This window comes from Drosophila tropicalis, unplaced genomic scaffold, assembly GCF_018151085.1.
Source record: "Drosophila tropicalis isolate 14030-0801.00 unplaced genomic scaffold, ASM1815108v1 contig_1187, whole genome shotgun sequence".
Lineage (NCBI taxonomy): Eukaryota > Metazoa > Arthropoda > Insecta > Diptera > Drosophilidae > Drosophila > Drosophila tropicalis.
This window is the reverse complement of record NW_027172559.1, coordinates 1,955,638-1,979,774: the sequence shown is the minus strand read 5'-3', so window position 1 is coordinate 1,979,774 and position 24,137 is coordinate 1,955,638. Positions and strand designations below refer to the sequence as shown.

The following is a 24,137-nucleotide window of genomic DNA, read 5'->3' as shown; positions in this document are numbered from 1 at the left end:
ACCCATATTATACAAGTATATTGCCAAGTAGTCTTTACATAATTGCATTGGGTTACTCCTCCAGCAGCCTGTCCCATTGTTAAGCAGGTACTTACAGTAGGGATTGCCATGGGATAAACTGTCAAATACATCTTCAATTTGTGAAACTTTTCCGTTGACTCTCTTCCATTCGTCCTAAATCATTCTTATCAGTCATTTAGTACAGTGTCCTTTAAATGAAATAAATTGCATCTTTTTTGGATTCTTTAAAATCTTTCAATTTTCTATTATTCCACTACTTCTTGTATCTGCAGCTTTAATGTTAGATCAAAGCGGAGCCTGGACCAATTATAATCCCAAAAATCCGAAAGTTTTCAAGGTAATAATGCAAATTAAAAGATCAAATTCCAAACGTAAATGAAAGTCGGTCAAAAAATGATTCAAAATAAATTTTTATTTTTTTTTGTAGAATTTTAAACATAAATTTTTTTGTCATCCTGGCTTTTTTTTTCAAACTTTATCTTGGAAAACCGAATTTAGAAAAATTTATGTCAATTAAATCGCAATTTAGCATATTGTAAAATGACCTTAACTACTTGGAAATTTGAAAGAATTCGCTCCGTTTAAAAAACCACAGCAAAAACTTTGTCGAAAATTGGTCAAAAACTTAATGCTGGAAAATTTGTTTCGAAAATTTGGATAAACTTTTTTTGAGAACTCCAAAAATAGACTAAAATAGAGCTTTATGATATTGAAATTTATTGAAATACTTCGCTATATATGTGGGAATGGATCGAATGACGAGAAGCGATCGATTGAATCCGGCACTTATCGTTAGTAGTTACACTTTAAGAGAGTAGTTATTCTATTGACTTGGTACTTCAAATGTCAGTTAACACTTCAAGTTCCATCATTACATCCATTTTGTACATGATCTATTGCCATACATTTTGTTGTTTCCAAAACCAACTTATAGAGTGCTTACTGTATTGTTAAGACCATGAGACCACCAAGGGAGACTTCTTTGCTAAAAACGGAAGGCAATTTTAGCACGAAATTTAATTTGCAAACTCTGAAAAGCTTTTGCAACTCATAAATGGCAGTTAGGCACCTCCTCTCCGAGATATCCCATGGACTTCAAACCATCTTTCAGTGGCTAACTGACTGACTGACTGACTGATGGACTAACTGGCCTGGCTGACTCCAACTCTGACTCGCAAAAGTGGACGGCCACGTATGAAATTTACATTCATTAGCTCGTTATCAATCTTTATGCTTCTTAATGCTAAAGTCCTTCACTTGTAAAAGTTGCAACTAATTACAAAAAGCAATTAATGCTTAATAATGCAATCGACGCCAACAAAAGGGAATACCCTATACAAAGAGAGCGAGAGGGAATCATAATGATAGTGAGTGATGGGAAGAAAGAGGGTCTGATGAATGAAGCGGAATAAATGAAAAGGAAAAAGTATTTTTTGCTTTTTGTTTTTTGCAATATGGCGGCGTGAAATCAATAAATTAAATATGCAAACCGTCGAACCATCAAACATTGCGGAAAACAAACAATCGTAAATTTTAACGAGTTTCTGTTGCGTGGGCGTGGCATACTTAGGTCCCCTTTACTAACTAAGAGGAACCACCAACGTCAACAGCATTTACAAGTCAATAAAAGTAATTTGTGAGAGGTGAAAAGTAAAAAGAACAAACAAATTCTACCGCCAAGGATATTCGGGATGAACACAGATGCCGCCGACCAATTAATGTTCTAACGATAACCCTCACAACCGATACACACGGCTCACAAAACGCACCGACCTCTAATTAATCAATTATAAGAAACAAAGAAGAAGAAAAAAACAAACCCCTTACTAATACCAAGACCGGGGAATCCCAAGACCAATACGAAAGGGATAAGACAAAGATGGGACTAAGCAGCTGTAACTTTTCGATTTTAGACATCTGCTAATGCATTTAGTAAGAAGCAGAGACAGACACATACATACATAGATCAACTACTTATTATAATTATTGAAAGCATTTAAAAAACAAAATAAATTAGTATTATTTTGGATTTTGAACTTTCTACTTTGTCTCCTGTCAAAGCAATTAAAGATATTATCCGATCTGCTATATGGTATGACAATTGTACGACAATTTCGAAACAAAACAATGCAAATTATATTTAATTCATTGGAAATATTTTTTTAAGTTTGAAAAGATAAATTTTAATAATTTTAATTGATGCGCATTAAACTCCAATTACATAAAAACAAAATGTTCAAAATCGAAAATAAAAACGAAAGCCCAAGAAGGAGTGAGAGAAACATGAGAGTGGGAGGGGGTAATGACAATTAAAACTCTACTCAGTACACGCACTAATTACCAAAATATTTTTCATTCTCCATTTCCATTAAATAACGAGAGGGAGAGAGAGAGAGAGACAGAGTTCCATGGAGTTTTTCTCGTCATCATATTTGCTTGAATTAAATTTACGTACAAATGAAATTACCGCGCTTTCGTTTTAATTGTTGACTGGCTATTGGCCCAGGGTCAGCCAAGCAAAGGTTGCTTATCGTTCGTTGGTAATCTGCCTACCGATTTTGGGTTGCATAAACCAGTTAATAACGCGCTTCCGCTTAAGTCAATTTACTTTTATACACGAAAATTGGGTGAAAATGCACTGTCGCCCCCGTAATGAAAGCAAGACAAATCGTCGTATCAAATTACCAAAGCACAAAAAAAATATGAGAAACAAAAAAAAAAAAAATAGGAACTTAAGGAAATAGTTTTTGGAATTCCAGTTGTAGAAAATCAGCCCTCGACTATTTAATCTAGAGATGGACTTTGAGTCACTAACAAAAAAAGAAACTACATATCAGGCCTGTTTTTGTTTCCGAATCGGTATCAAAAGTACTATAAGAGTTTGTTTTTCAATTATGTTTTCGAATTAAAAAATTGAATTTAAATATGTTTTGTTGGATGCTAAAAACCTAACAACTTGTAATCGACTAGGACGAATAAACTAATTTGGAAATGAAAACAGAAAACCATATCCAATGTCAATTCCGAAAAATTTATTCGGTTTTTATAGAGCTGGAATATAAAACTAGATAATATTTGAATTGTGATCAAATTTATAATTATAATTTATAATTAATTGTATATATAAATTAGCCGGTCTGTGTTCATTTCAGAGATGTTTTCAAAAGAACTTCAACAGCAATTCCGGAACGTTTTTGAACTTATTGTTTTGTATTTCGAGTCGAATGTCAATGGGTTTTATTTTCGAAGTTTGAAACATTTTTGCTTTGTCTACTTTATCAGTTCACAGGGTTGACAAGCTATTTGTGAATGATTTTGAAACTAATTTGATTCAACTTTCGTTTATAGGTGAAACTTTCGTAAACGAGAAAATGTCAATTATATTTTGATTGGATAGTTCCACTAATCCTATTTATGGCTAATTATGTTCTCAATGGATCGAAAAATAATAAGACTTATTGAGAAACTTTGCATTTACTTTTTATTTCACTGACTTGAAAGACAAACAATTTGAAACCGAGAAATTTTGTCAAAATCGAAAGAGAGAACAGATAATATTATTCGGAGTCGAAAACTAGGACAGGCCTAAATTCAAATAAGTCATAAGCTATATCTAGTTCATAATATATTCATCCTCACATTTCATATATTATAATGAATTAAATCGGATTTTACGGTCTGTTGATGTGTTTAAACTTGAATGTAAAATCTGATATTTGTTTATGAAAATATATTCTATTGAAGGAAAATTATTAGTATTTTCCACAGAAACAAACTATGAGCCACTCTCTTTAGCCGTGTTTATGTACAGCTTTCTATGATATTTAACTTCAGGATCAGAGTCACGATCGTGCTGCCATCTCTAGGTAGATAGTAGTACATTGCTCGGTGATTATGTCACACGCCCACTGTCCCGTTTTGTCGCAGCCATTTGTAATTGAATTAATGTGAGCTTGGAATATTTGGTTGTACTGTTTACGACCCAAATGACAGGCGGGGTCTAGGTGGCATTGCCTTATCGCAAAAATTTCATCGCTCGATTCCGACTTCAGTAACCCTAACTAATCGCACGTAATTAAATATAATTTGGTATCGTTTACAGTTGTGTTTCTTTTTCTTTCTTTTTTTTTCCGCTGGGGGTCGTATTTTTATTCGTTCATTTTGTTTACCATCTAGGGAGGGATAGATTATGTTTGGGTTGGGAAAACTATGTCGAAATACTGAGATTATGCCAACGCATCGTAGACTTGCATAATTGGAGGTGACTTTCACATGGTACACACTAAAATAATACGTGGTAGGAAATAAACACTTGACAACCAATTGACGTAGGAGTCAATTATCCATATCAAATAATTGTAACTTTAGAAATTTATATGGATGAATGTGAAATTATTTTTGGTTATTCACAAAGTCTATAAATAGAATATTTGTAATCGATTGTTTATACTTATGACAGGGTTAGTTGAACCATGGACTTAAATATCTTGTGCGAAATTAAAATATTTATTTAGGTTTCTAGAAAATTTAATATAAAACTATCTAAATTATTATTTCTTCCATTCTTTTTTCTCTAGAGTAAATTAAGTATCCTTAAGTATCTTTCAATTAGTTTGGTATTGTTGGCTTGAAAATAAAGTTTAGTTTTTTAATTAAGTTCGTATGTACTTATGTATGTATGTATGTATATGTACATATCTGTTAGGATATATTTACATATGTGTGTAGATCCACAGACAGACTCTAACTCACCTAAGCATCTTTGCTGCCAAGGCAGGACATTCGGTCTTTAAGCGATTCTGTCCACAATTTCCGGTTAATATGACTGCTAGTCTATCATTATTATAATTCTTTCAATTAATTTTTTTCTTTGATTTTTATTTTTCAATATGTTCACTTTTTTTTACCAATAAACGCCTTTAAACCAAGAGAGTCTATTGGTATGAGTGAATAAAATTGAGTTCGCATGTTCTTTTTTGTCTATATTCTACTGTATAATGTATGTACATTCATAGATAACGAAATAAAACTCTGAACTTTTCTGCTGAGCGACTGAACAACTGATCAATGAACAACTGAACAACTGATCAGTGAGTTGGGTTACTTCGATAAAAAAATAAACACAAGTGAACATTTTTAACGTATGCAAAATGAGCAATGTTTATCCAACGCTAATTCTTCACTTTAAATAAGACTTAAAGTTTTAGTAGTTGTGAATTGTTTTACGATTGAATGTGTTCTAACAAAATAGAGATTAATAATTAAATTGTATTGTATGTTATGAATATCTAGTATTAAATGCTAATAAGTTACTAAATACTTACCAAATTTAGGTTGAACTTAAAATCAAAGATCTGCGATCTGAAGTCCTTTTAGAAGAAAGCAAAATCATTTCGTGGCTATTCTCCAAATATCCTTTTCCAAATTGTTGAGAAAGAAAAGGAATTCATCTGATCAGAAAGTTGTGCCAAACCTATCTTAAAAGATAGTTAGTGTTACATTATTTTGCACAGATTTTCCAAGAAATTGATTTCTTTTACTTAATTGATTTAAATAGAAATAAGGCCAAGGCATCAAAGCAGAATTAAAGTGTAATCATTTTCTCAATTCTGCCATTGAGAAAAAAGGCAAATACTTATATCTATCTATGTAGGTTCAAATGAAAAGTCTGTAGCAGAAATGCCAAAGTGTCTCTATCCGATCACCTGGCAGAGGGAATATCAAAATCGCGTAATGGCCATAATGAATAAGACGCCTTGGCAAGGAGATAAAGCCACGTCGTCTACTCGCACACACACACACACAGCTATATTCAGTTAGTCCAAACAGACTTGACCACTTGGCTGCAATTTGTTTGCTATCGGTCTGTGCCCCTTCTCCCCCATTCAGGCCAAAACGAAAAAAAAAAAACGCAGCAGAAATAAAATTATTTAATTGCGCAATTAAGTGCACATTTGTAACGTTTTGCGCGACATCTGTCCCATGTGCTGGAGTTGTGTGAGAGACAGAGAAACAGAGAGAGAGAGAGAGAGAGACAGAGAGAGACAGAGAGGACCCAGGGACCCAAGAGACACTGTCCGACTCTGAGTCTAAGGCCGAGTCCGAGTCGAGACCGGAAATTCAATTGTTGAGATAATAATTACATTAGGACGTGCGCGCATGCGCGACTCTAAAACGAACTCTTCTTCGATTCTCTGGCCGCTCTGGCATATGGACACAAAATAACAAAAACAAAATAAAACCAACTATAGGCTAGGCATTCGGCATTCAGTACTCCCAAAACAGAGCAGCAAGCAGCACACCTTGCGCGACGAGCTGATTGACACGGCCACATGGGGACGAGAAACCCATAGATAGTGCATACTTCCCCCATTCCTCTCTGTCTCTGGAAACCGAAACGACCTGCTGTACATTGAACCCGCCAAATGGTCACTGGTCGACTCTTTTGTTTGCATTTCGTCTGTAAATGAAGCGTGAAATTGGCTGCAGTGCAGCGACTCGAGCCGCCGCCGCCGCCGTCGATGGCGACGACTGCGCAGTGGCGTTGCATTGTTTGCTTCTTGTTAAGGTTGTGCGACAATGGGATAATATGGCAATATAATGGCAACACCAAACTATTTGTATGCAATTGCCATTAACACTTTATTTATTGTCATCTCTCTCTCACCCTTCTCCCTTCTCCCTCTTCACTTTTCTCTCTGTGATGATGCAGGAAGACACTTAAAGGTAAGATGCTGCAATCAAGTAAGCAGCCGTTGATGGTTTAATGAAGTAGTTATCAAGGAATGACATCCGCAGGACAATTACACAGATGATACATAGATTGAATAGGTGATGATTGAATCTGATGTGAATTTCAGATCAAGTTAAAATTGATACACTTATAAACTGAGATAAAAGCAAACCATACCATTTATGGTCAATTTCAAAGAATTATATCCAATCGAAAACTGATATACAGTTAAATTGACTGAAAAATATTCATTCAAACAGAAAATTATTATTTTAAATATCACCAATTTTATGTAGTTAGACAAAAAATAATCAATTTAATAATTAAGTCTAAATAATATACATTTAGTAATCTTCTGGCCAAGTGTCCTTGGCTAGAAGTAAATGTTCTTTATACTTATGAATGTTTGCAGATTAAAGAGATCGTGACAGATTTTATCATTAAGTCAATTTTAACTTTTGGTCCTTATATATATAAATGTATATTATTATTTTCAAACAAATGATATTTTCTGACCTTATTGAAGCGGATTCTTAGATTTCGTACGCCTTTAGTACCCATTCAACTAGATTAAGAACGCAAATGAGATTAAAATTTCTTTGCCTGACAGATGTTCAGAGTCAAATTGTTTAATTGGTCAATGAACTATGCAAGTGAAACAACTATATGAAATTTATGATCAATTTGTTCTAAAATGTCTCACTTATCTAATTTATCATTCTTGCTCTAGAAATGTCAGATCATTACTCTGCCCTTTTGCTTCTAGTTAAACACGTTTATACGCCTAACTTATCTCCTTTTTATCCTATTCTTGAGAAATTCGAAAAACTGACAGATATTAATAACAAAGATTGCAAATATTACTGAAAAAAAATTATTCTTATTCGAATAACAGACTCCGAAATGCATTAATTTACTCTAAAAGTATTTTTTGGATAAATATTTCTGAAATTCAAATATTAATAATAGTATTTAAATACATAAATAATAAATTTAGAATAACTCTAAGCTTAAACGAAACAGAAATGACTTGTATATTATATTTATAATATAAATTTAAATAATAAAATAATTTAAATTTAACTTAAAGTTGAACGCAAAAGAAGGTTGATCCACAATCCTTTCATTATTCCCCGATGGAACTACCTTTTAGTTTTGGTAAATCGTGGAAAGAATAATGTGTTTAAATGTAACACCCAAATATGTCACAAAATATTCAAACATATTTTAAGAAACTTGCTTTAAACTTAATTATAAACTTATATTGACATTTATTATCAAAAATTGTTTATTAAACTATTGAATTTGATGAGTTAAGAGTTTACTTTAATTAGGTTAACTTTCAGCTGAGTGATCCGAGTGATGTGTCATTCTAATGGCATCTTCTTAGACCCAATATAAAACTCATATAACATACATTGTAAGCTCTATTAGGCAATTAAGGCTCTTGACACTTATTTATTCACCATTCTCTCTCTCTCTCTTTGTCTCTCTCCCTGCACTCCAAGTTTAGTATATTGTAGATCTAAATAAGGCAATCTACGACTATGTACCCAACAAAACATTCGACCAATAAACCCAACAAAGTCATTAACGAGGCCCTTAACACTAACCAAACAGAATGCAACTCAATGCACATACAAAAACACACACACACACATGCATCGCCTTATGCCCCATGCCTAAATTATTTAATTTATGAGCCGCAACAACAGGCAAAACGCATCTATAGCAACAAATACGAAAAGGTTGAGGGGGTAAAATAAATTTCCATTTTGCTAATCAAATTTATTGCACTTTGTGCGGGGCTTATTCAATTACCTGCACAACACACACTCACACACAGACACATTCAATCACACAGATACAAATGCAAAGTTTTTAGCCGGCCGGTCGTAGTTATTTACGACCAAGACGCCATTATTGCGCTCCAGTGCCGACAACTCTCATAGGCCGAACACGAATAACCACAGAGAGTGTTCTCTCTCTCTCTTTCCCTCTCTTTCGCTTAGAAGGCGGAGCACTGAGTTGCTCACCTGCCGACGCAAAGCAACACCTGTGACGATCGATCGTGTTGGTTCGCACTGATCTTGCATCTAGCTCTCTCTCGCTTTAACCCATGCCAAAACAGACTCCAACAACAGAAACAGCACTAGCTATAAGCACCACAGAAACAGAAACGGAAAGGTAACCGGTTATAGTGGTGGCGTTTTCTGGCGGCGGCCCCACCTGAGTTTTCACCGGCTTGGTGCTTGCTCTTTGTGTAGTTCGCTTGCGGCACTGACAGAGCCCGGTCACTGTGTTTTGTCGACGCGCTCGGTTTGCACAAAAGCAGAAAAGAAACGAAGAAACGATTTTCGTTTTTCGGTGTGAAAAGTGTTTCAATTGGTGTCAAGGTGTTAACTACTTAGAATACTACAGGCAAATACTTGTATGCTAAATATATCTACCAATTATATATGTGTATTGACTGAATTGAGAAGAACAACTAAAACAAGATTGATTGACAGAGTGCACAATAAGAAAAAACCGTCGGCAAGTTCCTATCCGTGTGGTTGGCATAGCAAAAGGCAAAGCTCTTTGGACCTACTTTTTAGATCTACACAACAGAAAAAGAATCTAGTGCAATTCTACCAAAACGAAGAAGAAGGTTAGTACAAATGATCAAAAACTTTATCTACTTTATAATATGTTGTCTTGTACTGCGATTTAGAAAGTATGAAACTTTAAGTTAATTTGATGGATGTTTTAATTGAGAAATTTTGAGTTACTTACTCTAAAAAGAAAAATGGGTATGAATTTGGGGGCAATTTTACTGAAATTTCTTTAACTTACACATCGCTAGATTTAAATTTCTAAAGATCGCATGACATAGGAGACTTAACTACTCAAAAAAAAACAGCTTACAAAGACGATATATATTGTACATACTATGTACTACATAGAACACTTTTCCCTAGCTCAAAACGACTGCTTTAACGACTCACTTGGTCTTACTCTATTGTGAATCTGCTATCTACTCTTCTGAATTAATATTGAATACGAATTTGGCTATCGTGGAATTGTTTATATTTTGCATTCTTAAATCTTCTATTTAAAAAAAGCTATCGACACTACGTGAACTTTATGATATAATAACATTTCCTGATTTAGTTTCCAATGACTATTTTAAAGTTCATTCAATGCGCAGGATTTGTTGAAAAATCGAACACAAGATTGATTCAAAGTCTACATATTACAGTTTAAAATAACTTTCAGAATTAGTATCCATATCAAACAGCCTGAAAAAGCTGTGAAATTCGACCAATAGGAAGTGGAACTAGAAGTTTGGGAACTTAGCCCATTATATTAAATGAATCCCGTCTCGTTTAAAAGGGATTTGATTACTACATGTAAACTCTTAACTTATGAAAGTATGATAAAGATTAGGTTTTGTTCAACCGGTGGACATCCATTCGGAGTCCCACATAGACCAATTTCAGTAGATGGGCTTTTAGGGACCTAAGCCTAATCGATGGCAAGGCTGGACATTTCATTTAAGTAGTTGAAAGTATGTTAAAAGTAATTATAGTTTATTTGGAAGATCTGGAATTAGCACTATACGTTTGCCAGATTGTCTAACCTGTCAGGGATTTATTCCTTTCCAAAATGACCTCGAGAAAAAGGTTTTTAAAATATATAAACATAAAAATATATTTAATTTAAAAAAATTTTGTTAGTAACAATTCTAATTGAATAAAAAAACATTTTCCACAAATGTGTATGGTAAAACCCAAAATTATAAAGTATATATACATAGATCTTTTTGTTATTAATTTGCTGAAAATTTTTGGAAAAAACTATATGTTTTGTTCATATTCAAATCATTTTCTTTGTTTATACAATGTTTTTATCTTATATTTACACAAACAAATTCTTTATAATTAATAAAACCAACAATTTGTAAGTTTCATAACTTTTCCAATCAAATTCTTTGTACATGTTTTTTTTGTTTTCCTCCCAACGATTTATTTCATGCCATGAGATTACATAAAATTCTTATTAATTAATGCAAATTATATATTTATTAATATAACTTTGATTTGATGAATTGTTTTGATTTATCGTTTGTTAGCAAATTTTTGTACAACTTGTTTATGATTTCAATTATTAATTCTCATTATAATATAATTTTGAAATTGATTTTGACTATTAACATTCGCAAGATTCCTATAAATTTTCTTCAAACTCTTTAATTGAATAATTTTGCATAACTTTCAAAAATTTGGGAAATATATTTATGAACATTTTTTAACTGCAATGGTAATACATTTTTCTATTTAGAAAATACCCTTATATCGACAGTCATGAAAATACGATATAAGATCGCATTTTCATCTTCAAATCTTTCCTAACCAATTCTTTTTATTTTATGAAGAATACCATGAACTTAATACGAATTTTCTGTTATTTCAGAAATCTTTCCTAACCGATTCTCATTTTAAACTTATTACTCTACCAAGAATACTTGGTAACTTCATTAGCAACCTAATTGGTATAATCAGACTTTTCATTAATCAGAGTTATCATTATGAGCATTGTTGGAAGTCAACCTAGTTTTCAGCATGATCGACAATATTAACACAAATAATATTTAATATTTCACAATTTGAATTCACAATCGATAACATCTTCATAGTTATCATATAAATACATAGAACGTAAAACTGGAAAAATTAAATATCATTAAATTTGATTGATTCACCTGGACATATCATAATCAGGCAATTGACGAAAATTTGATTAACCAAAGACTGAACCAACGTACATTGACTTGGCCATATAGACTTTGCCACCTGCTGTTAGTTTGATAATATTTATCACTGATTAGGTTTAATTAAACGTTATTAAAGAATATTGTCAGAGTAGAAAGCGCTACGGAAAATACTCTATATATGTATATATTTATATCACGTTTTGTCATAGTGATGTTTTTCAATTGTTTAATTTAAAATATTGTGTGTCTACTAACAAAATAAATGAAATTAACTGGCCCCAGTTATCTAATTGTAGATAATCATGTCAAAAATTCATAACCACTTCACTTCGACGTGGACAAGGGTCTTTAGGTACATTCATTCCCATATACATATGTATGTATGTATGTAGTAGTTGGGAATTGGAGGCTCAAGTTGAGAGATATGTTTGGGTTATAATACAGTTAGTATATTGCAGATAAGCCCTCTTGTACTTTGTGGAAGGTATCAACGTCAAGTCAACTTGACTCAACTTCAATTTCAATATCGTTGAACAATTTTTTGGGCATTGATTTAATTAATAATAATAATCATGTGACTTGTCATAACCAATTTCAACGTATTTGTGACGCAAACACTTGAGATATCTTCCGAAAGTATCTCTGTGGTAGCATCTCTTTCGGCCCCCCAACTGATAATAAATTAGGAGATCTCCTTCAATTGATTAGATTGTTTGGGGGAAAATTAAAATATGTCACAACGATGACATATGCAATTTGTTTATTGTCCAAGCCAACTACCAATTCAATTACAATTCCCAAACCTGTCAAAGAGAGATATCATATCGCTTTTATCTTCTCAGATACAGATACAAAACGACATTTCTTCTGTTTTTAGCATTTACTTATCTAAGTGAAACAAAACCACAAAATGAAAATACATGAACATTAATGATCAACAAGAAGCAAAAGATGTGTGTTTACGGATCGCATAGACACAAAATTTATAACCTGATTGGCGCCAAGGATTCAATTTCAGTTTCATTGAGTTGTTCCTCTCCTCGACTCGAAGTCAACGCTGTGGTATCCCCCAAGTCACCAAATTGCTCAACGTCTGCTTTTGCTTTGCTGTTGAGCTTATCAACTTTTACAAGACAATGACAAAGGGCAGTCCAAGTGAATCCGCCACAGACAGCGACCAGATTCAGGCCAGGCGTCGAGCAACAGTTGTCCGAACAGATCTCGATCCCGATCCTCAACCGAAAAGCATTTTTAACATGCATTTTATGAGTAATTGGCCTGGCATCAACATCAACATCCAACTCGGATTGCTTCAGTCTCTCTGTCTGTCTGTCTCTGGCTTGAGTCACAACTACTTACCTTTGGGCTACCGTCCACACACACACACACACACACACACACACTTGGTCAGCCTTCATTTCCATTAGGGTGGCCAGTGCCAAGCCAGGAATTGTGGAACTTGAAAATGATGAAAAGTGAAAATGATGAAAAGAATCTACACACGAAAGTTTTATACTCTCAGAAATGACCTACTTTATATGTTTTAGGCATATATTAATCAAAGAGACTAAGGAAATACATTTTAACTAAGGAAATACAAAACATGAAATGGAATTAGGGCACTTAACCAGCTTTTCGTTAAGCATAAAACTCTTATTTTATTAGTTAGGGTAATCGCTAGTCTATGTTAGTTTTACTGACTAGTAGTAAATTGAATTAAGATTGCGCCCCAAAGAACAAATGAGACGGGCAACTTCGACACAGGATATGAATAAACTAATTATAATTGGAAGCGTGTGTGTGGTGTGTATGTGTGTGTTAGTCAGTGTGTGTGTGTGCATTAGAGGTCCATAATGTACCGATGAAAGAAACGGCGCCTGACCAGGGCCCAACAAACAACGAAGAATGCTGTCTTATCGCACCTGGTCCAAAAGACGGCGCCAATGTCGAATGTCTCAGGTGCAGCAGCAGCAACAAGAACAACAACAACTACCATAGAGGCTTAGCTTCAGCTGCTAGGGCTATCATTTTTTATGAATGCGTTATTTGTATTTTTGGTGTCTTTTTTTCTTGGGTGACTCACAAGAGTCAGGCTCATCGAAGTTAATAATTGACTTTATCAAGTCAAACTATTAGCCAGAGCTCCCCTCTTCAAGTGGAGTCTCAACGTAATCCATCAACTGTGGATATGCGACCCCACACACACACACACACACACACACACGCACATACTTCCAGATGTTGTGAGCTTTGGCTGTTGGCCAAAAAAAACATGTTTGCCATTATCAGCAAGGGAGAAATTACAATGCCGATCATCAAAAGTGTGACTAAAGTGGTTTAGCCTAATGTAAACCCATAAATAAGCAGAGCAGAGCAGAACCGAGCAGCAAAGAACTGGGCAAAGGGGGAAGGAGTAGACAAGAGACTGGCGAGACCCCCAGACGCATTAACAAAATGCCAGAAAAGAGCTTCTGTTTGGCTGTACCACCAAGTCGGGCTTTTAATGAAATATGCCAGTCGTCGCTCCATCGCTCCAGTGCTCCGGCTCTCTCCCCAGTTTACCCATACCCACTCCTCCTTTAAGGCATCGACGCCAAGAAGAACGAGAAGCACAAAAAACACAAAAGTGCAACCATAAAAACGACACCCAAGTGAAGAAGAATTGAGTAAAGAGAAGCTCCAATAAAAAGTAAAAAACAAAAAGAACATCGCAAGGAAAACATTGATGCTTATCGAGATGACAGAAGTGACGACAGGGAATAGAAAATACATATATAAGTTTGTTTTATTAAGAATTAATATCTTAATTTTCTACCAGACATACAAACAACTTGGCCTTAAACTGGCAAAAAACCAAAGACACGAACTTTTTTGAACCAGACGTAATAAGCCTACACAAAAAATACTTGTCTAGTTGTAAATGAGTGGAAATGGTTGGAGGGTAACATGGGGGTAGATGGTGGTGCGACTGTTCTGTTACAATGTTGCCAAGGAGTTACGAATTCGCTCTTAAATAATTTTCAGACACTAATGGAGCTTATCTCTAAACGAAACAAGCAACCGCAAACAAGTTGCTGCTTCAGCGCAGAAACTCTAGACAGAAACTCTGGCGCTTCAGATGATTAGCATGTAGGGCCTAAGCAGAACTAAGGAATGGGGAAAACGAGACGAGACGAGGCGAGGCAGGACGATGTAGTGTCAAAATGTTATACACGACGACACGTAAACCATCACTTATATGAGGCATAGAGTGGACTGGAGTGGAACTCTATGTATATAATTTGCTCATTCTTTTCTACTCCATACTCGTATTTGTAAGCATTTTCTTGATTTGACCGTAGATGGAAATTGTTGTAACTGCAATTGGTCAGAGCAAGTGCAGCGTTAACTTGATTAGTTGTTGTCCAACCAAAAACCAAAAAAAAAAAAAAATAAAACATTTTTATTTCTAAATGAAGCCATGAGCAGGCTAGCCAGCCAAATCGGTGAAGAAGGCAGTTGATTGTACGTGTCGACGTCAAAATGTTGACAGTTTCGACTGAAAATCGTTTCAATTTGATTTCGTTCCTCTTCCTTTTAATTAACCAATGGGTTTTAGCGTAACGTCAATCAGGCAATGGGACAACCTGCTGGTTGGCAATAATAATAATAATCATGATCATCGTCATCATCATCATGATGATTCGTATTCCTTGGCTGCTACTCCACCTCCTCTAATTGCAATGGCAATAATAAAGTCGTAACGCGGATACAATTATAAGGCGGCTCTACAACAAAGCCAAACGGCACACATTCCCCACATAACTTAAAACAGACTCAAAACTGCAGCCTCTGAACAGTGGTTTTACTGTACTGGTAGCTGGTTCGCATGCAATGAATTAATCAGTGCGGTTTTTTCTCTTTCTTTTTTTTAATGAAACAAATGCTAAAGGAGCAAGTAGTGCAAAGGGGGAACAGAGGACGGCAACATAATTGCAATTCGTACAACTAATTTAATAATTTACAGTCGGGTAGTCAAGTCGCAAGTTTGAGTCTTAAATCTTTTGCAAATTAAGTTTGTCAGCTGTCAATGCAAGGAATTTGTTAACAACATTGAAAACTGACAGTACAAATCATAATAAAAATTATTAATAATAATGATGATGTCCCAGAGATGATGATAATAATGTTAATAAGATATGAGTTATGAACTTAATGTGTCGTAAGTCAAGAGCAAAGGCATAAACCGATCAACATATGCTCTACTCTCATCAAGGAAACATCAGGACATAGCTAGCACATTTTGCTTTATATATGTATATATGGTCAAGTTTATTGTAAATGGCTATCTAAAGTTATATAAGTCTTCTTTAACGACTTTATTTAATACTTATGTAGGCCAAGTGAAACCAAGAGAGTGATGAAGAAGAGCTCCTTTTTAGGACTTTATAGATTTAGCCCTCGCGTTGCTGGAAACCTTATATAAGAGGTCTAGAAGAAGATGAAAAGATCTACACAATTCCTTTAAAAAGCTTTCTGGACTATTTTATCATATCATAAGATTCTTCACCTTCTTAAATATGTAGGTCGATTTAAACAATAGGAAATTCGATTTCTTAATTATCTCCACTGCATTTGTTAAAAATTTGTTATAAGTCGCTTGGCAAACGATTGGAGAAAACACAGCAGGACACTCCATGTAGTAGACCGGAATATCTTGCCTACAAAAAGCCAGTAGCCCAATGAGCCTTCTCTAAAGCAACGCAATGTTAGTTTAAATCATAGTAATTTTATCTAAAAACATTTTAAATTATTTTCAAAACGATACTTTCACTATATGCGTAGAATTCAAAACTATTTACTTAACTTTCATTCAAATATGACATTAAATGAATTTATATCAATGCATAAAAATGCAAGACTAAATTTAGCAGAGCTGCTTTTGTGAGATCCCTCAGAGACTCGTAAAAATATCGGATAAACAATTAATAGATTAACTTATAACTTGGTTAGCTGTTTCTATCCAAAGAAAGCATAGAATATAGCTCTTCACGATAGCCAAAGTACTCAAGTTTGTAACTTCTGCAAAGCTTTGACAGACTCTTGGCATTAATTTTTATAACAAAAATGTTTTAATATGTGTTATTAAATTCTGAAGAGACTAATTACATATGGTCTAGTAGACTTGTTAATAGACTTACAACATTACTTGTCAATTGACCAATAAAAATTTACAGAAGATAAGCTTTTTTTAAGCCAACATCTGTGTATACCCTTACCCATAACCATCTGCAATTGATTATCGTTCTGTGCCTCCTCTCTCGATCTCTCTATGCCATTCTCTTGGTGTTCATAATGATGATGTTGCGCTTTTAATGTTGTGCAACTTCATTCCCCACAACGGCTAAAGAATGCAACTAAATCAATCACAACCACACTAATTTGCCATTTAACAAGGTATTTGGACAATTTTGATATATGTATTCAGCGAGACAAGGCGAAATGTCAACAGAAGCCACAGAACGTACCCAAAAAGAATGAGGCCCCATCAATCAAACCGTGTTGAGGACCAAAATGATCAGGGATCTGGGACCTGGGTCGAGGGACCACTGACTGAGTACACACACCCAGTCAATATTGCATTTACTACAAGAAATCAGTTGAAAATGTACAAATTCTGGAACAGAAACGAGAACTGGACTTACTTTAATTGTCATTAAACGCCGTTGTATATTAATTAGCAAAACATGAAATTAAGCAAAACGGTTCCAACTTTCTGATGAGTTGTTGAAATAAAATACAAAGCTCTCAGACATACTGACTAACTGAGCGAAAGACTGACGGACTCGCTGACGGACTGACTAACTGACTGACTGACTTGACTGGCACCTGATATTAATTTGATCTGATAGAAGACATGCCTCCGTTGCGGTTAGTCTACTGCAGTTTTGTACCTTGGCTCCTGCTGCTGTTGATGATGATGAAAATGAAGTTGCCGCCCAATTTAATTAAAATTCCAAACGATCTGTACATGAACAAAAACAAAATACAAAAAAAAAAAAATGAACCAGGCTGCAAAATAAACGCTACAAACTTACCAAAGCGAAACGTGTTGATGGAAGATCAGCTGTTGGACGACTTTACTTCATCTTCTTCATGAACTTTAGTTTTTTATTTTCAATCGATTTGCATTGAACTTGGTCAGAAAAACCGCAAATTTACAATTGAAAATTGAATAAAAGGTGAAGGTAGCAGACAAGCCAAGTTTTTATATATTTGAGATGAAAGAATACTCAATCCTAACATCCGAGTTCCTTATTCGATATCATTTACAATGCAATCGAGTTATTTAACTTTGGCTTTAACTCTCCACAGTTAGTAAATGCATAAAGGAGAGAGAGAGAGAGAGAGAGAGCAGTCTAAAATTATTCAACGCGACCAAATAGATTAAAATATAATCATTAATAAATACATATTAATATAATATAATCTAATTTTTTGTACCTATGTTCGTGCCTAGGTACATAATAGCTCCATTAGCACAAATTAATTTATCTAGAAATTTTTATTTAAATTTGCATGTTGTAGAAATTACTGAACAAAAAATGAATTAATAAATTATAATTAAAAGTTTAACTAAATTTCAGTTAAATCTCTTGCTAATCTAATGACTTTTTATGAATACTTTCATATTTTTTTTATTTTGTAAGAGTTAAACTTTCATTATATATTTATAGTACAATTTGTTGCTCTCTGTTGGCTTGTAGGTATGGGAAAATACTACAAAAACTACAAATAAATAAATTTATTAATGAGAAAGATAATAATTAGCTACGTCGAAGTTCAGTGCTTGTAGTGTAGTGTAGTGTAGTGTAGTGTTGTAGTGCGTGCCATATAAAAATCGTTAATACCTTCAATCAATTTCCTTTTAAAAGTTTTATTTTTTAAATATTTTAATATAGATTTCTCCGAAATTTTTCTCAATACTTACTTTAATAAGATTTTTCTACATTTCAACTGATTTTGAGATATTTCTCAATAAAATTGGATTTTCCATGGTTAGTTTTTATGGAAGACATACTTTGGATATGGTGGTCTTATTCAATGAAAAGCTCAAGTTTCGACATGGCTATATCGAATCGGGTTCTCACGATGATCAAGAAGATATATAGTTTATGGGGTCAAAACGTTTCCTTTGCTTCGTTACAAATATCTAACTAAAATAAGACTATATTACTCTAAAAGGGTACAAAAATATAAATAAATTGATATAAATATTATAAATTATTTTATTTAAAATATAAATTGTACCTTTTATAATTTTATTCTCTCTCAAAATCAAAATCAAAACCTATTATTTCTTTTAATGGTTCTTTATATATTTATTTTATCGTATTATATTAGTGTGATTTGTTTAAAAAGTATTTGTGAATGTTTCTTTAATTTTTATTTCATTTTGATTATCGGGATTTCGAAATAATAGAAACGAGACAGGTTCCAATTGATCTGAACAATAGAAATATTATAGTTATATGATTTTTCGATAGATTAAATTGACTCGACGTAAAAGTAATTCTCGGTTGAACATTGAGTTTTTTTCGGCACATTTCAAAGACTGAATCAGTATTTGAGTATCTAAAATTGTCCGTAATAATTCTCATACTTTATTGCCAATTTAATTAATAGGCAGCATATATGAGAGACACCTTGGCCCCACATAAAAGCAAACTGTAGCAGAGAATCGAATGAATAATTTGAATAACGATCCTTAGACAAAAGTTTCTAAAGTTGCTGACCCATTTTTGGTTTTGAGAGATTTTGTAATGCAGAAAAGGAAAGTCTATAAAAACACGGTCACTATTCTTTCTTACAATAACTATCATTATCATATTTCTTCTACATTACACATTCATGGATATGAATGTGATGGAAGTGTTAAGCCAAGCGGTTAGTGTCTAAACGGCTAGAAGTTGAACCGCAGCAGCTAACCTTAACCAGTCCCGACTCAATTTGTTTGGTCATGGCTGTATGTGGCAAATTATAGAAATTGGCATAATAATAATAAAGTGCACACGATAATTGCATGTTTAGCATTTATTAAATTACGAGCTTCTAATGCGAAACTAACCACTGACTCACTATTCGTTTCTCATCTTTTTTCTCTTTTCCTCACCCATACGCTTTAGCTGCCCGACAGATAGTGCCCACTCTGGTTGGATTATGGGCATATCGGAGGAGGTCAAGCTGGAGGAATTACCGCAAGAAGCTAAATTAGCACACCCAGATGCTGTCGTGCTGTCGGCCACAGCCTCCGGGGTAGGTTCGGCGGTAACGGCGCCCAGCGGCGCCAGCGGCGGTACCAACAGTCCCATTTCGGATGCCAACAGCGATTGCGATACCGATGAGTATGCGCCGAAGCGGAAGCAGCGACGCTATCGGACCACCTTCACCAGCTTTCAGCTGGAGGAGCTTGAGAAGGCCTTCTCACGCACCCATTACCCCGATGTGTTTACGAGGTGAGCCAAGAGTGAGTGAGAATAATATGACACAAAACAACAAGAAAGTAAAAAAAAAGCAAAGAACAAAAAATAAGATAATATATAACACCAGAGAAATATTTCTTTTTTTTCTGTTTGTTTTCTGAAATTTGCATAAATTGCTCCAGACAAAAGCCTGAAAAGAGTTTTATGCTCTTTTTATGAGGCAAATATGGAAAATGTTTTAAACCAGGTGATAATTTCAATGCCCTACCTAAAGGGCCCCCCCACAGAGTGTCGCATCAGATTTGGAGCAACATTTATATGCGTTTTCGATAAGTTGAGTGGGCCAGGCCAAGTAGTTAAAAGATTGGAAACGTTCCGATAGAAAAGCCATAAGTTAAAAGTCAATATAAAGCTTTAATTGAAAAATGCCTCAGCACTTGCACTAACTAACTTTCAAATAAGTCTTTCATTCCTCACTAACAAGTTCAAATGACTATTAAATAGTTAGTTAAACAAATAAATCAATCGTGACTTGTATCTCTTATAGAGGAATTTTAAATGCCAGAGGAGTGTATTCCAAGTTTAGTTTACTCAAATATTCATATTCGTTTTTACATAATTAAATTTTAATATATCATTTAAACCATCAAAAACTTGCAAAAGATAATGAAAATTTTTGTATATTCCAAGATTACATACCAAATATTGGCAAGTTCGTCAAGTTTCTTTTCACAGAATGAGAACTTAGCAAAATTTAATAAGCAGATCGTTTATCTATTTGAGTAAACGATTTCAAAGGACAATCAAATCGGTCTTTTTCGCTCTTTCATCGAGATTTTTAAATTTTGTTTACTAATTTGAACTTGGTGATGTCAAATCTGCAATCAGTTCTTACGCAGGTCTTTACTTATAAAACATAAAAGCACCTTGTCTTGGATAGATAGTTCTATCTTTCAATGTATAGATAGTTTAAAAAACTTGAAATCAAATTGTTTCTTTTATTTTTTTGACTTTGATGGCATTCCACAACTCTAAGTTGTGTTGAAGAGCTATTTTATTGTTACTGCATAAAAAAAGCAGACTAAATTATCTCTCCAATGATATATTTATTAACTTTAAGGACACTTTCTGCTATTATATTTTGCAATATATATCAATCAATCACAAAGATCTCTCAGTAAATTTGAAAAATTCTAATACCTGAAGTTGTATTATATTTTAAATGGGATTCTCTAAGAATTCAACTAATTTCAGCAATTTCAAAAACTATTATAATAGCCTTTTACTCTTTTTCTTTAATGTTTGGACCTCTAAAAGACTTTAAAAACGTTTCACTTTTATCTTCGAATTTGTAAACATTTGAAAGAAATGTTATTTTGTTTTCACTTTTTTGTCGAATCAAAAAAAGGGCACGAAAATCAGAGAAATTGCCATATGAAGATTAAAGAGCATGCCTTATTTGAGTTTAGTTAAACAACCTAAAATCTAGTTTTTAAACTACAGTTTAAGCCCCACTTAGTTAGCTAGACGAAAAGTAAGTTACTTTTGGTTATGGCCTCACTAAATGTACTTAAGATAAAAATAACAGAAGGTTGTCTTTTTAGTATCTACTACTTTTAGTGCATAATCTCTTCTAAGAATAAGTTTAGCGAATTGGTTTTGAAATTCAATTAACCTTCATTTGGTAGCTGATGATTATTTATGTTAGTTTGAACTATCAATGATTTACTGATTCAAATGATGCGGAAATATCTACTAATTTGTCTTATTTTGAATTTTGGTAAATTTTTTGCTCTCTCTATAATAAAATATTAAATGAACGCAATGATATCGACGACTATCGCCTTTCTATTAAAGTATCTATAGTGGCGATTATCTTTATTTAAAGCTAAGCAACTAATCATAAACATTTTTCTTTGCAGAGAAGAACTGGCTATGAAAATTGGATTAACTGAGGCGCGCATTCAGGTAGGTCCCTTGAGTTGCGGTTGATTGTTGCTTGGTCGGATTTGGTCAACACTTCAAAACTTTAGTTCGCATGGCTGACGTGTAGCTAACAATGTTGAAAATTGAAAAATAATGGAGCATGTCGTTCCTAATGAAATCAAAAAGAGAGAGAGAGAGATACCAATATCAAATGGTTACTTTTTTTTTCTGCCAGTCATTACAATTTCGATTTTATGTAGTTTTTATTTCGGTCTGGTATTGTTTTTAATTACTTGGCGATCATGCTAAACAACATTATTTGTTTACATAAATTTTTAGCTGTAATTGCAATTGGTCTCTGGACCCCTTCTTCTGCCTCTGAAAGACGAGAGTCCAACTGCAATCAGCCACCGTTCTGAAGATTGTTATGTTAAAAACTAATTAAATGGGCGTTTTCAATAACAACGCCCATTAATTGGATATCCCTCTTCCTGCCAAAGAAATGGGAATATACTACAAACTACACACAGTAGCCTGCCAGCCACACATAACTCATGCCATCCACTCTTCTCTTCTCTTTTTTGTTGATCTGACCAGGTTTGGTTTCAAAATCGTCGCGCCAAGTGGCGTAAACAGGAGAAGGTTGGACCCCAGTCACATCCATATAATCCATACCTGCCCAGCGGCGCCGCCAGCATGCAAACAGTGGTCGGTGCCGCCCTACCGCCCAATCCCTTCACCCATTTGGGTTTCCAACTGCGCAAGCCATTCGATGCTCCAGCAAATTTGGCTGCATTTCGCTATCCTCACTTGTCGGCGGCGCCAATGATACCATCCGGTTACTTCAATCAGTTCCAAAGGTAAGACATATGGCATTTAAAATAATTTTCTTTTAATTGAAATAATTCTATTAATATTAATTACAAAACTGACAAAGTTATATGCCATAGATAAAGTCATTTGACTGTACAATTAACTAAACTGTGTGATCTTTAGAGAATCGTTAGTAAGCCAAATAATTTAAATAGATTCTTAATACATTGGTTTTAAGTAAACGTCTAAATAATTTCAAAAATTGGTTAGTAATTAATTGAACTCGAACATTTCTTTATTTTTTGGCCACATTTGATCTGCAGGAAAATAGTCTTACTTATCTATATTAGAATCAGAACACAAATAAACGCCTTCAAGATTTGTTTGGTATACCAACTGAAAGAACAACATATTAGATTTAATAAAAACAAAGATTAGATTTAGAATCTCCACTAATGGAAAATATATATACATATAAATGACTTAACGAATATAAATTCTAGAAATAACTTAACTCTTCTCTCAATTTGCCAGGGCTCCACCACATATGCTACCACCAGGCATGGCCGGAATGTACTCCCCCTCGAGCTCCTTTCAATCGCTTTTGGCCAACATGGGCGCAGTTCCTCGAGCACCGCCAATTGGTTTGGTAGGCAAACCGCCAATGCTAGTCGGTTCCCCAGACTTGCACTCGCCCAATCATTTGCTGGCATCGCCCCCAACTTCACCTGTGTCCGGGGTAGTACAGGCACCGCAACCGCCACCCTCAGTTGCCCCGGCCTCACAGTTATCCCCCCAGCAACTGGTCGGTATATCACTTACACATCAGGCTCCTTGCGGTTCACCCACACAAACTGCTCCCGTGGCACTGACCCTGGCCCATTCACCGCAGCGACAGTTGCCGCCACCGCCAACAGCATTGCCGCCGCATCCAGCGCCAGCACGATCTGTTACACCGCCCGAGGATCGACGCACTTCATCTATAGCTGCCCTTCGCCTGAAGGCACGAGAACATGAACTGAAATTGGAGCTGTTGCGTCAAAATGGCCATGGCAACGATGTGGTTAGCTAGCTAAAAATAAAATACACAAAAACAAATTGGAGTGCAAATTCATTGCTTGATCAGTGTAGAATTAAGCTAATAAGTTATTTGATTTGATGTAATGTATTTATCACGGAAAGTCCAAATAAATTCACGTATTAAAAGGAAAACAGGACAGACTAGAATCTTGAAAATCGATGGGAAATGAATCTAGAAATGTATAATCCAGAATATTGAATGTATTGAAGACTGTTTGACTCTTTAAAAACTTGTCATTTACATCGGGTTTCAAATATATTAACCTATTTCAGTTATTGAAATGTTTCATGGCTAAAAACTTTTGTATTAATGCAAAGCATACAACTCTTTCAAACATAATGAACC

At 34.4% G+C, this 24,137-nt stretch overlaps 1 protein-coding gene across 1 annotated transcript; it reads left to right on the top strand.

Annotated features, from left to right (window-relative positions):
• The first annotated feature begins 9,328 nt into the window (after positions 1-9,328).
• On the top strand, positions 9,329-23,808 carry al (aristaless). Its single transcript, XM_068289866.1, has 5 exons — positions 9,329-9,404; positions 19,676-20,005; positions 21,895-21,940; positions 22,496-22,758; positions 23,246-23,808. The coding sequence occupies exons 2-5, from the start codon at positions 19,710-19,712 to the stop codon at positions 23,781-23,783; spliced, it is 1,143 nt and encodes a 380-aa protein (XP_068145967.1). The 5' UTR covers positions 9,329-9,404; positions 19,676-19,709; the 3' UTR covers positions 23,784-23,808.
• Positions 23,809-24,137: the final 329 nt, after the last annotated feature.